This window comes from Pollicipes pollicipes, unplaced genomic scaffold, assembly GCF_011947565.3.
Source record: "Pollicipes pollicipes isolate AB1234 unplaced genomic scaffold, Ppol_2.1 Scaffold_3087;HRSCAF=3621_pilon_pilon_pilon, whole genome shotgun sequence".
NCBI classification, from domain to species: Eukaryota; Metazoa; Arthropoda; class Thecostraca; order Pollicipedomorpha; family Pollicipedidae; genus Pollicipes; species Pollicipes pollicipes.
Genome location: NW_023596225.1, coordinates 46503102 through 46519197, shown reverse-complemented (window position 1 = coordinate 46519197; position 16096 = coordinate 46503102). Strand labels below are relative to the sequence as shown.

General features: G+C 46.6%; 1 protein-coding gene across 1 annotated transcript; it reads right to left on the bottom strand.

Moving 5' to 3' along the window:
* Positions 1-15350: 15350 nt before the first annotated feature.
* On the bottom strand, positions 15351-15728 carry LOC119090270 (cuticle protein 19.8-like; the record flags this gene model as incomplete). The annotated part of the gene is made up of 1 exon (XM_037213054.1): positions 15351-15728. A coding segment is annotated over one exon (378 nt), but the record flags the coding sequence as incomplete, so codon positions are not given.
* Between the last annotated feature and the right edge of the window lie 368 nt (positions 15729-16096).

Genomic DNA, 16096 nt, shown 5'->3' with positions numbered 1-16096 from the left:
ACCACAGGAGCCAAGGGTTTTAAGAAGAGCAAAGATGCCAATTGTCCTAAAGGATATTCAAGACGCTTTTTAGTTAAAAATCCCACACAACTTTGAAATAAATCCGTTAAAGCGTCCCTCGTTTTTCAGACATGTCTAAATGACTCACTGAGCTCACTAATCCAGGGCGCATGAGGGGGAAGGGGAAACGTACCCGACTCCTCAGCTATAACGGTGGTCGACCACATCATCCATAGGTGAATATTTTCAGGGAAATCGGTAGAGTTGACATTGGTCCTCTACAGCCTTTAACTGGGAAGAAATTCCCAAAAGTGGCTTACGCCTTGCTACCCTCTCTAATATGGAAGGAGCTCCAATCTGTGTGCGTCAATCTGTTCTGGTCACTTCAAAAGGTATTGCATCCCAGTGATGGTATCATAATCATGATATGGCTGTCATTAGCTTTGAGAATGTGCACGTCGGTTGCCGCAGCCGTGTCACCGAAACGCGCACAATGAAAAAGTCACGGCTTCTTGGGCTAAAACCACATTGTCTGACCAGTTTAGTTTGTTTAGATACAACAGATCAGGTCACAAAAAGTATCGTCACACAACATGTAATCGCTTAAAAAGCAGTTCGTTCTCAGCCTCTGACCAGCTTGCCGCAAGCTTGTATCCCAGTGGTGAATGAGCTATAAGTAGGTTTAAAGTTAGGCTTGTAAACCGAGACTATAGCCTTCTCGGAGGTGGCAAAGTGGAACTCGGGGCACTGGCTTTTCGTAGAGAAGCAGGAGGAGGTCACGAATTGCTCCAATAAGGTGAGGATGACCTCAGAGGGTCGTGCGAGGCCTACGCCACCAGCAACATCCTGCACATGTACCCCAACGAGATGAACCGCCTGCCTTCAATACCAACAAAGAAGTATGGGCATCTCATAGCACTGAAATACAACCGGTCAGAAAACTCCGTAACAGAACGTGTGTGCGTTTAAAATGAAGGTCGTTCTCAGTATTTTTCTAGCATGCAGCAGGCTTGTATACCGGGCGGGACACCGTGAGCAGGCTTGTAGACTTGCTTGCGAACCATGCCAGGTTAGTAAAAACGGAACATTCAAATTGTGACTTGTCATCCTGCTCTTTTGAAAAGCCCGTGCACGTTGCAGTCTCAACAGCGCACCTTTATTTCCCGCTTTTCGTTCTCTTATGCTGTGCCTGTTGCCCAAACCACGAGAAGGCATTTTCCCAAATTCTTGCGGTGGTTATTTCTATCATCTTCGGCTTTTTCCCTACAGTATGTAATGCAGTCCCATCCGAAGGCACCGTTATGTATGCTGGCGTGCCAACATGTCAGTTACGTATCTTGATCTACAGTACAATGCATCACGATACCAATATTACAATGCATATTACAATACCAATACCAATACCAATATTACAATGCATCACGATACCATCTCGTGGATTTTCGTGTCACGCCTTTGAGATTTGCAGGTTATTATCATTCATATGATGTAATATAGCGCGAGCGATGACGGCTTTCATGCATATTACTTTCCATGTTGGCGTTGGATCTTTATGAAGAAGTTTTTTATTGCTCTTAGTCACTGCAGCTGAACTGCACCCGTTAGCAAGCAGCTCAGCAAATACATCCTACGTTATATCGATGCCATAGGCGCACACGCAAATCCCCAGCCAATGTTGTGATGGGCATAACATAGGTTGGCATGACTTCGTTGAGGTATGAGCTGATCCAAAGACCACTTACCCAATTTGTTGAACCGCTCCCTCCCTTTATTAACATCAGGGGTGCACACGTATGTGGCCCGACAATATTGTGATGAACAGAAAATTCTTAAACCTGATCTTCTTGAGGTACGGGATTATAAAAAACATGTGCCTATGCGGCAAGCATATGCATTTTTATTTCTTTAAATGAACAATTTTTCAGGATACACGGAGTGACCGGTTGCTGCTCTTTGCGTTGGTGTACAGCTATTTAAGACGTTATTGGTCGATCACGATCAAATCAATACAGATTTACAACAGACCAATGTTGACAATACAGACCAATGTTAATTGCCAAATGCGTTTGGAGAACGACGAGAGTCAGATATACCAAACTGCATTTGTGTCCGGACAGAAAGTCCTCTGCATGCTGTCTTTGAAAAAAAGTGTACCCAAAGAAAGGTCTAACTTTCTAGAGTGCACAGAAGTCATAAACAGTGATGAATGGTCTCACTTTGGCACACACTGGTAGATATGAAGTACCTCACCGCGATGATGCACTGAGACGATATTAAGGAAGGATGGGCAAGAGAAGACAATTTGCAATTGGAGAGAATGAAAGGACGAAAAGGCTAGGACCCGAACAAAGATGAGTTTTAGAAGATGACGCCGTTCGGAGCAGCTTGTCAGGCCTACAATAAGCCAGGCTCAGCAGATCGAAATGTAATGGTAGACCCCAGGGACAAAAGCACACGAAGCATGAGGATGAGTGAATGATTATCTGTTCATTCTTATTTCAAAGATCCGCTCTCAGTGCTGCTCTTCACATGTTATGTCTACAAGACTTCCAACGCTTCTCTTGTTTTGGATATGCATGTGCTAAAAACATGGTATTGCTTTAAAGTACTTTGATCTTAGAAGGAAAAAGTAAGTTTTTTCTTGGCAAATCAGCAGCACGCACCGCTTGATCCAGCACAGCGTACAGTGGATGTGGCACTCTGGGGATGGTGCGCCGCTTACGCCACCATCAACGGCATGCACATATAGCCTAATAGTATGAGCCACGTACCAAAATTGACAATAAAGTTGTCTGGGCAGCTCGTTCCATGGATTGGCACGGACCGTTAGCGACAACCCTAAGCACGCTCCACTTCCGCCATGCGACTTTTGCGCCCATCGAAATGACTGTTCCACATCTGAAGGCATCCAGGCAGGCATGAAATATGAAACAACATCTCACTTCTAAAGCTTTTTGGAAGCAAAAGGCTGCTATACTATAACAACAATTTGCTGTAATATAAAAATTGCTTCAAGATATAGCATAAGTGGCTCTAAATAGCTAAATAATGTAACTGTTTATGTAATAAAAATACTAACAGTCCAGCGATGAATGAAAATATCTAACCTGCCCCAGTGCTACTCCACTTGCCAACAATTTAACTGGGATATTTCATCGCATACAAAATGAAATTCAGCAGGACCAAAAAAAAAACTCGCCCCGATCGCCACTCCCTCGCACCACAGTCGGCGTCACGACTCGTGTAAGGTTGAATTGCCATTATAATTGCTTGCGGTTTAAGGTTGTCACGCAATTAGTCAAATCGTCGTTAAATTATAAGCAATCGGCTCGCTTGTCACATATGTCGGCCACAACGTTTGTTAGCTATGGGCACGAAGCACCCAGTCGCTCTGCATCCCTTTCTGGGAATAAAGCTTCTGCATGAGCACTCACTTTCATGCCATTGGAGTACTATTAGAATAACCGCTAAGGAAGTGAAGCCCATCATTGTATTCGCTGCATAATTCTACGCTACTGGCTCGCTCGTCATGTGAATCTTCCTAATAAAGACTAACAGCATTATGTCTAAACTCCAGCGGCTCGACGTGCATTGAAGACTTGGCACCAGTGACGTCGCGCTAACTTTTTGTGGGCCGATGCGAGGATGCTGTCTTCTTCTCTCGACGGACCCTCGAGCTAAACGAAGATGAAGCGAGAATCACCGGACGGTTTTACCACAATTATACTATCATATGTCCGGTGCAAATATATTACAAAGGTGCCTCAACATGAAAAGTCTAAGTTTTGAGGCGTTTGGGCTGTGGCTTTGCTTTAAGTAATGCTTATTTTGTAGAACCTAGATTTGGCCCACATCATATCCGTATGCTGCTGTTTAAAAGCCTAGTTGTGTATGCGGCAACACAATCTGCATTTTGAATGCATATTGCCAATATGCGAGGCATCGATGCTTTATAGGAGATGGTTCATATCTGTAAAAGGCGATTGATAGCTTAATTTGCTTAGAACATGCTTTGAAACAAGGAATGCGCATGCATTCATGTGCTGGCCGGCCAGTTCCGTCTTATGCCTCTGCCTCTCTAAGGAATGCCGTGTGGGAGGGGGGGGGGGGGGGGCATTTTACTGATATGAGCGATCCCAAGCATTCAGCCTCATACCTCCATCATTGGTACCACCCTCATCGACAATGTCACAGATGCCCTACCGCAGGCACAATTAAATGCAGCAGATAAAAAAACCCGCCACGATCGCCACTCCCTCGCACCGCCGTCGCCGTCACCACGCGTTTGAGTTCTATGGTTGTGATTGTGCGGGGTGTGTGCCCTCGCCCTCGCTGTCTTCCGAGCTCTACATCTGACTAGGTGCCGGGGAACGGTCACGTGACCGGGGGTCTCCCGATCCGCCGGGGGGTCAAGGGTCGGCGCTGAGGCGGCGGCAGGGACCGGGCGCTCGCATGCGCCAGTCGATTTTTGGATGAGTGGAGGGTAGTGCGATGCCACCACCCACAGTACCGGTGGTGAATCAAGTATAGCAGGAGCGGAATTGGCCGAGTGACCATGCGTTGTACAGTGGATGAACCACATCGCATGTAACTGCGAGCAGAAAAATAAACTGGCCGCAACAGAATGTGATTGGATCATGCTATGGACGTTGGCTTTAATTTTGATCTAAAATGAACGGCAGACTTCCCCCACTCCCACAAAAATCCTTCGAACTTATTTCAGTTCAACAAAAAACTCCGAGTTGATGGTTTAGGACGACTGTGGAAATTGCCCTCATTTCAGATGGTGTCAAAAGACAATTGGCTAGGCGTGATTGACTCATACGTGATAGGATTGCGTTTGTGTTGCAGTATTTCGCATCTGTGTCACGTTTTCAGGAGTCTGTCGGCCCGAGGAATATAGCTGACCATGGCGCCGTGGACCGATTTATCGAACGCCCTCTGTGCCTTCGAGATCCACGCCAGCACGATATCAGTAATGCAGGGGCCGCCACCATTCGAGAAATGTGGCATCAGCCTCAGAAATCGACATACAGCGACTTCAGATGGTGCCACGTATTCAGGCTCGTCTTACACGAGGCTGCCTCAAGACACCTCGCTCCACTGTTGTCCCTGGCGTTGAAAGCTCTCGGAGGTGCGCATCGATTCTCCTGGCATTTCTAATGTCAACACGCGACCGGGTGGCCGGCCATGATACCCTTCGCTCGGATGGGGGTCAATTTGACCCCCTGAAATCCCGGGAACTAAGAAAGCTAGAGGTACGGAATTTACAGAATGTGTTGACCTGTACGTGAACTTACTTAGGTCCAATTTGAAGTTTCTAGGTCATGACCTTTGGGTAAAATAAGGTCAAACAAGGTCAAATTTCAGGTTAGTCTCCAAAGTGCCCATAGAACCTAAAAACTCTTCCTAAAGCAAAAGATCTCATGCTCATTTAAGGTCAGCGACCTTGTTTGACTTTTTGAAGGTCATGGTCACTAAAATCATACAGGGACTGCTCTGAGTTTTGCATTTCAGTAAACAACAAACATTACGCCAGGCAAAATGCTCCTAAAAACTGAATGTCGACCTGGGTCATTTTAAGTCAATGACCTATTCTGGCATCTAAGAGGTCAATGCAAGATATATAATGCGGTTCCTGCTATCAATAAATTCGAGATGAGCTATCCCATACAGGAAGCTCTTGAGAAATAAGAGGTTGGTTTTGGCCTTGGTCTGACCCTCATACCTGACCTTAGGCGAACGTAAATTTCATATTCAATAGTTGTGTTGCCTAAGAAAGTATTCTCAGAGATGTGTGGCTTCGTCAAACACTCCAGTGTTGCATCAGATTGAAACGATTCCCTAGTAATCGCGTTCACTGAAAACATGATCTGACTATCTGACCTGCCGTCGAAAGTTTGGTTTGACCCGCCATAGGTCAGCGACCCTTACAAGGCTCACCTAAATTTTTGATGACCAAACGATCCGCTATTAAATCGTCTACAGATAAACAAATTTTGGTACAGGCTACTCCGCGCCGTTCGCAAACCATTCTGGAAAAACCTTCGCGAAGGTGGTCAATTTGACCCTCCTGAGCGCGTGTTAATTGGCTAACAGTGTTACACGTATGCCATGCAATAATAAGAGAATCTGTTCATAACGCTATTTCATCTAACTGCCACTTCTAAGACTTTGTTGGCCCCGAGTCATTAAAAAACAGTGTTTTACTCGCAATACGTAGGACATGCGGTTGCCTCCTGCAGCTAGTAATGCTCCTGGTCCCACTAATAACATAGGGAGTCTTGTGCAAGACAGTCATAGCATGGAAGCCAAGAAGCGTTCGGCCAATGCCGCTCGCACGCGCGGGGCAGCTGCAGGAGATCGGCAGCGTTGGCCCGGGTATCCGGTGGCTCATTGCTGCAGCGAACAAAATATATCCTCAGGTGTTTAGGCGCATATACGGCTGCAATAAACATCGGTGAAATATGTCACGCTAACATATTCGCTTGTCGCAATCGGACCGTTACAAGGTTCCGGAAGGTGAGTGACACTCAGACCTGCGGGTGCAGAACGCAATGTGGGCACAGTGGTTGATGACCTGGATGCGCCGCCTGTGTGTAATGGTACGCCACCAAAAACTGCAGTGTAATAAAATATGTGGGGTTGGATAAGCGATTCCATATTCTCTCGATGTCGAGAAATGCACTATCAGAAAATGTAGACACATCTAGTACTGTAGCTTACCAACGCCTCACAACGAGTGATGCATGTGGCTGCCATGATGTGACAAATGCCCCTGTGATAATGCCGAACTATTCAGTAGATGGTGTATATAGTCACGTAGATGTTGGGTCATACAGTGTGATGGAAGTGCTCTAAGCGCACGACTTCCTCCGCTGTACGTGGACATTTTTATTGCGATGTATATGGCCTATGCATAAGTAACAGATAACGTCATTTTTAATTTGCATGCAGTGATAACTCAGTATTCGCTTTTTCCGGAATGCGGTCCAGCTCCATTCGAGCGAAATCTGTTATGCACGCGGCTGACAAGTGTTGTACGATACAGGTCGTTTGTTGGACACACCGGAGGTGCCGCCCAGAAGCCGGACTGCAGCCGGCTGGTCGAAACCACTTGAATAAAACTGGCCAGCACACACCGAGGACGCGTGCGAAGACCCGGCCAGTTGTCTGTATCTCGGTGGGCGACGATCATGCGAGAGTACGGACTGCAGGCAGCGCCTGCTCGACAACCGGCTCATTGAGGGAAGCGACCTGGCGCTGCCTGACATCAGTCATAAGACGCTCCTCACCTGGTATGTTTTTGGGAGATCATAATCGATGTCTTTACCACGTGGTCAAGTATGCGCTGAAGCGCAAGTTTCTCACCTCCTCGTTTACGGTTGCTATCGTGGCTGATAAAGGCAGTAGGTTGTATCCGTTCTGTAGCATCTGCCTTGTGATTTACTGTGGTAATAATTGACTGAAAAATTCACCGCTAACCCCAAGTAACGTAAAAACATCATTTGGCGAGAATGCTACAACGTAAAAATCATTGGTATTAATCAGTGATATCGATATTGATCAGTATTTCCTTGAAATTGTTGCCGACGTCGGAAAAGCAGAAAAAGGCATCAATTCCACTTGCAGCGTTAGGCAACTTATTCGCGATGTGCGTTTTTCATGCCGTTCGCAAAAGAAATAAGCCCGTATCGGAATTCTGAAGGGCGTTTTGCTGCATTGCTTCCAGGTACAATGATCGTGAGAAGCGGTGCGAAGCTGCCATTGTCCTGATGCAGGTCGTGCTACCACCCAGGAGACCGCCGTCCCCCAAGCCCCTAGCAGGAGCCCTTCCGCTTCTGAATATTCTGCCGGGGACGTCCCAACCGACGATGGTGTTCATCTTACCTAAAAACACCACCGGCCCGGTGGTCACCGGGGCCGGCTACGACCGGCAGCCTGGACAGCGGCAAGAGCAATCGTACAGGCGCCAGGCCGTGTTGGTGCCCTGTGCCGTCTGCCAGAGGCCGCGCACCGCGACGCTGGGGCACAGACGTGACAAGCAGGGACGGTTTTACTGCCCGCAGAGCCCAGAGTGCCTCCCATTTGCGCAGTGGGTCGCAACAGACCGGCCCCCACTGAGGAAAACCCAAGACAGGATGGATCTAGGGACAGGAACAGCTGTCTGCTGCTGCATCGATAGTACATTTCGATACATTTGACGTGTATGTCACCTCGATGAAGTCTGTCCTGATATTTGTTTGCAAGGAGCCTATTATTGTCCTATTTTATGGAGATTTTGATTTTGACAGAAGAAATATGACACAGGATTATGCGGTGGTGTTCTGGTCTGCACTTGCTTAGTACAGAGGTGTTAAGTATATGTTAAGCATATTAACGATCTTACGTGACCAATGTTTGACACCGGTCAGTCTTTTTGCCTTTCCAGGTAAGAAATATACGTCCACTTTAACTATTTTCTTAACTTTGTCTCCCATACTTTCTCCCACCCTGGTGGTGCCATGGAGCTCGTGTGCCTCTATGGTTGCATAACAAGTTGTTTTTAGATGTGCTTGAATCTCACACAGAGGTTTTAATGAGGAAAATTTGAGGTAAACAAATACCACGTTCCGCCAAAAAATCTAACAATAGAAACACAACCACACACAACCACTCAGTGCGTAAATACCTCTCACTTGCATACCCACACAGAACAACGGACATTTGACCAATTTTAGAGGGTCGACATCTATTTCTGGTTGTTTGTTTCTGGTCAAAGCCTAGAGGGCCAACGCTAAACTTCCGCAAAAGTTAGGTTCGCACCGCCTTGCACATATGCGCTCTGAATCGAGAAGGTATGTGCTGTGCACGCAAGTCCTGCGACGGGCAGGGCGTTCACAATAACTGTTAAAGGGAATGTTCCACATTTGAAGATCTTGAGGTAGGTATCAGGTACGATGAGAAAAGCTTACTTGGTACTACTATTGGTAAGCTTTGAAGGTTCCAAAACGACTCAGGAAGAAAAATACCAAAGTTTGTAAAATGCGCTCCATTACGTTATTGTTTGATGGCATCATGAAATTGTTGTGTGACGACAGCAAAACCTGGCAGCATCTGGCAGCCAGACCTAAAGAATACCTCGAAACACACGAAAGCTGACGCCGACTGGCCATTCTCGTCGCGGGGCTGTTTCGAGTGGCGGATTAGCGGGTGGTTTGTTTGTGGACTTTTTGTCCTGGTGCTGGCCGTAAGAAAATTTTTGTTGGGTTTGACATACGCAACGTAGCGATCGCCAGCTTTTATGGCAGATTATTAAGCTCAAAGCGCGATATGCTGTGCTGCTGCTGTTGCTGCTGTGCTCTTGATGACTTTGTCAATGCTTTATTGTCGGCCCATCCTTGCTTCCAGTGCTATAGTCCTGACATTCATACCATATGATGTGCACGGTAGTTACTTTCATTATTGCTTGTACCCGGAAATACGGTGACATGCGAAAATTAATAAATTAGTAACGTTGTTGTGAATTTATTGCCAAAGCATTGCTATTGCTATGGTAAAAATGGTAAGGTTGGGCTGCCAAGTTGTTGTTGTTTTGCTCGGAATTAATTATGCAATTAATAGTTTACACTGCTATAACCATTCTGGCGCAATGACATTCTTGCTGTTGATAGTCCTTTGGCATTGGTAATCAGTTACCAGTCATTTATAAATTATAAACTGCTGTCTCATAGGCTTGACAGAGTAGGCAACCAATGTGGCACATCGTGTAATGGCGTAGGTAAACAGCTGTGACACTACCTCAGTGCTGTAATGTGGCATAGCATAATGAGCAATGATTTGGTTTTTGTATTGCAATCCCTGCTGCTATGATAATACATTCCATCACGAGAAGATGAGTCCAGCATGCAATCTTGCATCAACTCCGCGTCTGGCATATGACTGACCAAAAATGCATCATGCAATATACATATCACTTTCACCAAAGCACCCAACTAATAAGTGACATGACTTGCTCAGCCTGTTTTGGGAATCCGCAAAACGTCGGTGAGAAAGACGCAAACACATTTTCCATTTCCGCAGTATGCAGCATGCTGCAGCCATCAGGCTGCTTTAATAAAAAAATAACACGAAAATTTTACATGTGGTGAAATGACGCTGCAAACATGCTGACCTTGCACAAGGCTGGAAACATGACAATTGCATGTAGTTATGGTTGGATGGACAAAATGCAAGGAAGTCATGAGGCTGCCAGTAGTGCACACAAGGCTCATGATAAAAATATTATAAAGTTCTATCCAAGACAGCAATTCTTCCTGCTCCTCCAAAACAAATCAGTACCTTTCGCATGGTCTGCCACCAGACCATGCGATGTCAGATGTCAGATGTCATCCCACTCACCCCCTAAATATAAATATTAAACATGGCCACCAGCCTACGAGATTAAAACGCGAAACAAGTAACAGGCGTGCATGATAACCATCTCCAAATGATAGAATTTCGCCATCAAACACTTCTGTATTAGCTGCGTCAGGTCTGTCCCAAAGCTCTGCATGACGGCATTAGGATCGCCTTGTCAGGTAGCCTGGTGATTTAGGCACCCGAACGGCTTAGACTTATCATTATCGAGCACCGCCATGAACCAAGAAAACGGTTAGCCGAGGGTTTCACAGGGCAAAAATGATGGTAAAAATAAGTCCCGTCCTTCAAATTGTTGCCTTCATTCGCTGTGAAGTATTCACTCTTGGGTGCATATCAAGCATGTTTGGGCGGCTGGGGTATTAATCCAACTTATGCATGAAATACGTGCAAGTTTGCAGTTGGAGCATCTTGCAGAGAAATTGATCAACATTTTAAGCAACGGACGGTGCCTATAAGGGCAATCGGGAAGGAAGAGTGAAGTGGCATCACACCTGTTTGATACTAAAAAAAACAGAAGTCGTTGAATAACTATAAAGACTGATACTTTTTGGCAAAATGTTTAATCAGCTGATTTGACTTAAAAGCTGTTAACATGAGTGCTCAAATGGTGATATTTATCTCGCAAATTTAATTTAGAAGACATTTCTTGAATTTTTCACTCTTGCATTTCTAATGATGCAACTTAGTGGTCAAGTTTCCTCGGGAAAAAAGAAATACGTGGAGTAAAATTTCCTGCCAGGCCTTGCTGGTGTTTGCACCAGGCTCTGCTTTCGCGGTGTGGTGGTGAGACCAGAAAATTGGGGATACGTGAAAACCTTGCATTTGGCACACAGCTGCCGATTATGATGCATTTTGTAAGCAAACCAAACTTACTGCGTGCAAGCGGCTGGAGTCGCTGGGGTTCCTGGGCCTGGAGGTACCTGGCGCCCTTGCTCTGTGCACACATAGACATGATTCAGATGTAGGTGAGGCGGGGTATAGCCATAGGTGTCCAGGTTCAGTGGAGTCTTGTTTATGCTTGGTGGTTTCAAGTGAGCTCGGTTTTGGATGACGTCTGAAGACCTCAGAAAGTGAAAGATGGAATTACCACGCGCAATTATACAATGTCAAGGAGGAGTGAAAATTCACGTAAAATATGGGGAAAAGGAGTGAAAAATTCCTCCTCATAAGGCATTGCATTACACACAAAGTCGGCAATTGTAGTACACTGGTTCTAGGTGCCCTGGTTACCAAAATATCGCGTAGTGCGAAAAAGACTCGGTCGAAGGCCGCGCGCGTTACCGGCTGTCTCTGACGACCGCCGGCAGGAGCAGCGCATTTCGCCGAGTTCTCTGCAACACAGCCATGGGATGAGTGATATGACATGACATGGGATGAGTGACATGGTATGAGTGACATGGGATGAGATACTCCATGGGATGAGTGAATGGTCGTGGGGTGCGGGTGGTGATTTTTGCCCCTTCCATCAACTGCCAGCCTTCTGAATGATGGTAGCACGCACTTCCGTTGTATTAAGCTGCATTGCATTGTATCAAAGAATGAAAAACGGCGGGAAACGGCCAAATTTATCTTGCTGGCTCGTGCACGCGTTACACGCGGCACGTTCGACATTACAATTCATGCCACGTCCTTGTCTGTAAGATTTGTTATGCATGCCACTCCTCAGTCCCTCCGTGCTCTGGGTGCCGATATTTACACACAAAGGGTGTAAACCCGTGGAAAAGAGCAAAACACATTTTCCTGGCTCGTGTGTGCCCGACACGTGCAACATGCTACCCCGCACATGTGACGCCAAAGGATTTCCTGTTAAATGGCGTACCGCAGTATGGCAGTTTCGTGCTTCTACGTGCCACACGAGCGACAATGCCGCGTATAGCGCGCACATGGACGAAATCGGCAAAATGCATCTTCACAGCTAAGGCGCACGTGTCACATGACACATGCAGCACGACATCGTACACGTTTGACTAATTGGCCGTTAGATCGGCTATCGAAGCATGCCCGTCCCGAAGTACATGCTTCCCTGGTTTCTGAGATATAATAAAAACTTGGAAGCCCTCAAAAGAGCAAAATGCGTAAAACCGTAGTTGAACACGTGGGCGCCATCACACGTCGCACGTGTCACCACATATTATAATCTCGGTCCTTCAAGTCATCATCGAAGCGCGCCAACCCCAGGTGCCGAAATGTGGCACAAAACGCGTGGAGAGAGCAAAATCCATCTGTGAACTCGTAGCACGTGGTACATGTGACCGTACCATTTCGCTCGGTATACCTTTTTGTGCCATTCCCGTGTCTCCGCGACCCATCGTTGTTGATATTTTGGTGCGACATGGCGTAATCGGCCAGAGGCAATGAATTACAGCACCCAGTCATATACAACTTGACATTTTGCAATTTTTCCTGCAATTCGCACTGCAACATTGCGCTGCACAAACTCGCGACGAGACGGAAAGTGCAGCCACGTAAATTGTAAATGCTTGAACCAAAATCCACGCCTGTACGCACACGGCGACCATGATTGGAGGATCAGATTGTGTCCAAGTAATTTCAGATGCCTCTGGGCTAATCAGATGTATGTTGTTCTTTGCCAAGTCACGTTATGTCTCAGGTTACATATAATGACTCATTAAAACATTCTGCAACAAAACTGATAATGTAATGATTCATCACTGCACAACTTGCCAGTTATGAATGTTGTGGCTTAGGCTACCGGCTGTTGAATGCTTGTGGAATGCTGTATGCGAAGTGATTGGCCAAGGCGTGCCCAGGTATATTTATGTCAGAGCTAAGGGTCTTGTTACTTTTTAATACATGATAATTGAGATTGTTGTCTGATTGACATTTGAATATTCCACATAAGCATTGATAACCTTCGTCCAGTGGCATTACCACCCATGAAATGGGACAACCAGTAATTATGTCAGTTCAGCACAGCTGTGTGATTGCATTACGTGCGTTTATTGAGACGGGAAAGGCACTACAATGTAACAGAAATGTTTGGTATGATGCAATGTTGCGCACATGCCTGATATGACATTTCACCAAAGGAGTTATCTGCATGCACTGTTTAGAAAAGGGCAGCATGCTGTATTTATATAAAAATGTGCATAACTGGGGCATAGTTCAGGGTCTGTTGATTCCAGTTCATCTATTTACTAGTTCATCTATTTACATCTATTTCATCTATTTATCTAAGGACCATTGATACTTTGTATTGCCTTGAGCCAAGGCTGCATATGTTTCAGATACTGATGAACCTTCTAAATTTGTCTGTCATTTATTCAGTGCAGCCAATGATAAAATGTTTGTAGTCACCTCATGCCAAAAACCCTTCATGCAAATGGTTTTAGGGAGCATGGTTACTTCGGCCATAGGTCTGTCAGGCGTTTAAGCTCTTCAAGATCTATCGAAAAAGCTTTATGAATTGTGCCATATAATGACCTTTGTACAGTACAGCTCGCCATTATGGCACTTATCATTATAATGCTTGCCATCCTGCTTTAAAGCACAACTGCTTCCCAATCAGCGGTGCTTGTAACGTTACTATGCTATCGTTGATGTGCTGGTCCTGAGGCGGCATTGCCGGCCCTACAGCAGTGGCCGCCAGCATCACAACTTAAGAACCTAACACAGTGCCTGGTGCTACCTCTGGGCGCGTTGAACGGCCAGGTTTGGACCACTACCGTCGCGATAGGTTCCATGCGTCAGGCACAATAACGCTATGCGCCCCAGCCATAGGCTGTTGCACGTAGCCCGATGGCTGCATAACGCCTGCCAGGTATATTTGATAGACACAAAAAGATCTCATGTGTTTTCCTTGTAATAGCTCTCAGCACATTTCACGTGGTGTAGATTTCTGCCGGTGACCTGATGTCTAGCCGGTGACGATTGGCGTCCCGAAGCTCCTTTGCCGGTCTCATCTACCCCGGCGTATTTTCCGCGCGAGTTTTCTGTTACCGCAAACTGGGGTTGACTTTGCATTGTAAGTGACTCGACTTCATTGGCTGTGCGTCCCCGTGACGTGTGTGACGTACGCAGTGGCGGCCCAGGCAACCCATACAACCGCGGTTGAGGCTGAGTGCTGGGAGAGTTTTCCCAGTCTCACACGTCTCTGCCTGGAACGGTCATGAAGTTAATCCAGAAACGAGCAAAGTCTAATTGCTCTTTGTTGTACTGAGGTTGTCGTGCGGCAACGGAGTTTTGAGAAATCAAGGACGTGATACCTGTTTTCCGTGGAGTTTCTGCACAAGCTTTGCCAACCACAACTTGTTTTGGTAACAAAATAGTTATAACTGGGCATGAATGGCTTGTCAGCCTAATAATCATACCGCTTTTTTAAGAGAGATAACTAATTGCACCCACCAATCCAGGTGCTCGGGAACCAGGGGAAGCGGGGAAACAGATCCTCCCTCCGAACTTTCTGAAACTTTACCATCGTCCCTCTATCGGTGATGACCGGAAAGAAATAACTAAACCGACCCCCTTTCCCACGCACCCGCATCCAAACTGATGAGAACATCCACTGGGACTGCATCAATATGCCATGAAAATGCAAATTCCTTAACACGGCCGCATCAATTAAATTATCCAACTGAAAAACGCATGATTGTCTCAGTCAAGACCACGTGGTCCACAGTTCATAGTTTGTTAGTCCAGATCGTAGTTTCTTATATTGAAATACAGCTGGTCAGAAATCATCACAACACAACATTCATGCATTTAAATAGGAAGTCATTCTCAGTGGCTGACTAGTATGCCGCAGGCTTGTATGCCGGGGTGGGAGAGCTGTAAGCAGGCTTGTAGACGGACTTGTAGACCGGGACAGAAGCTTTGTAGGCAGGGGCGGCAGCCCTGTAGGCAGGGGCAGCAGCATTGTAAGCAGGGGCAGAAGCCTTGTAGGCAGGGACGGCAGCCCTGTAGGCAGGGGCGGCAGCCTTGTAGGCAGGTGCGGGGTGGTACTCGGGGTACTGGGCCTCTCCTTCGTAGGTGACATCCGCGTTGTAGCCGCCGTAGTTGTCAGCGACATACTTTACGTGCTGGACGCGGCCGTCGGGCAGAGCTACCGAGTAATATCCCTGGGTATTGTGGCCATCGCTCTCCTCCTTCTTGGCAAAGTTGGTGCCGGTGTAGTGGTCGTTGACGGCGTAGTCGTAGGCGAACGGCCTGGCATCCTCCTTGTACTGGGGCTCCGTATGGTAAGAAGCCGACTTCTGCAAGGGGGCCGGGTGGTAGGGAGCCGGAGCGGGCTTGTAGCCCGGCGTCTCCGGTGCCGGGGCGGCGGCGGCGATAGCCAGGATGGCGGCAATGACGAGGCCCTGCAATGCAGTGAGAGGGTAATTGACGGATGAGCCAACCAGTTTAGCAGAGCTGTTTGGCTACGATAGATGAATATATATATATATATATATATATATTGTAATATATATATATATATATATATATATATATATATCATAGCCTCGCCATCCGTGCGATGCATGTCTCATTGGTAAACTCAAAGTGTACTTGGCTGGATATAAAGTGTCTAGTAGCCAACAGGGCACGATATCAATGGTATCATTCCAGCACATACCTGCATAGTGTGTTCTGATGGCCGGGTTGGGAGCGCAAGTGGTGTCTGCTCCCTCGGTGCTTTCGCTTTTATAGGTCGGCCGCTAACCACTGATAGACGGTCATGGTCAGATTCCAGTGA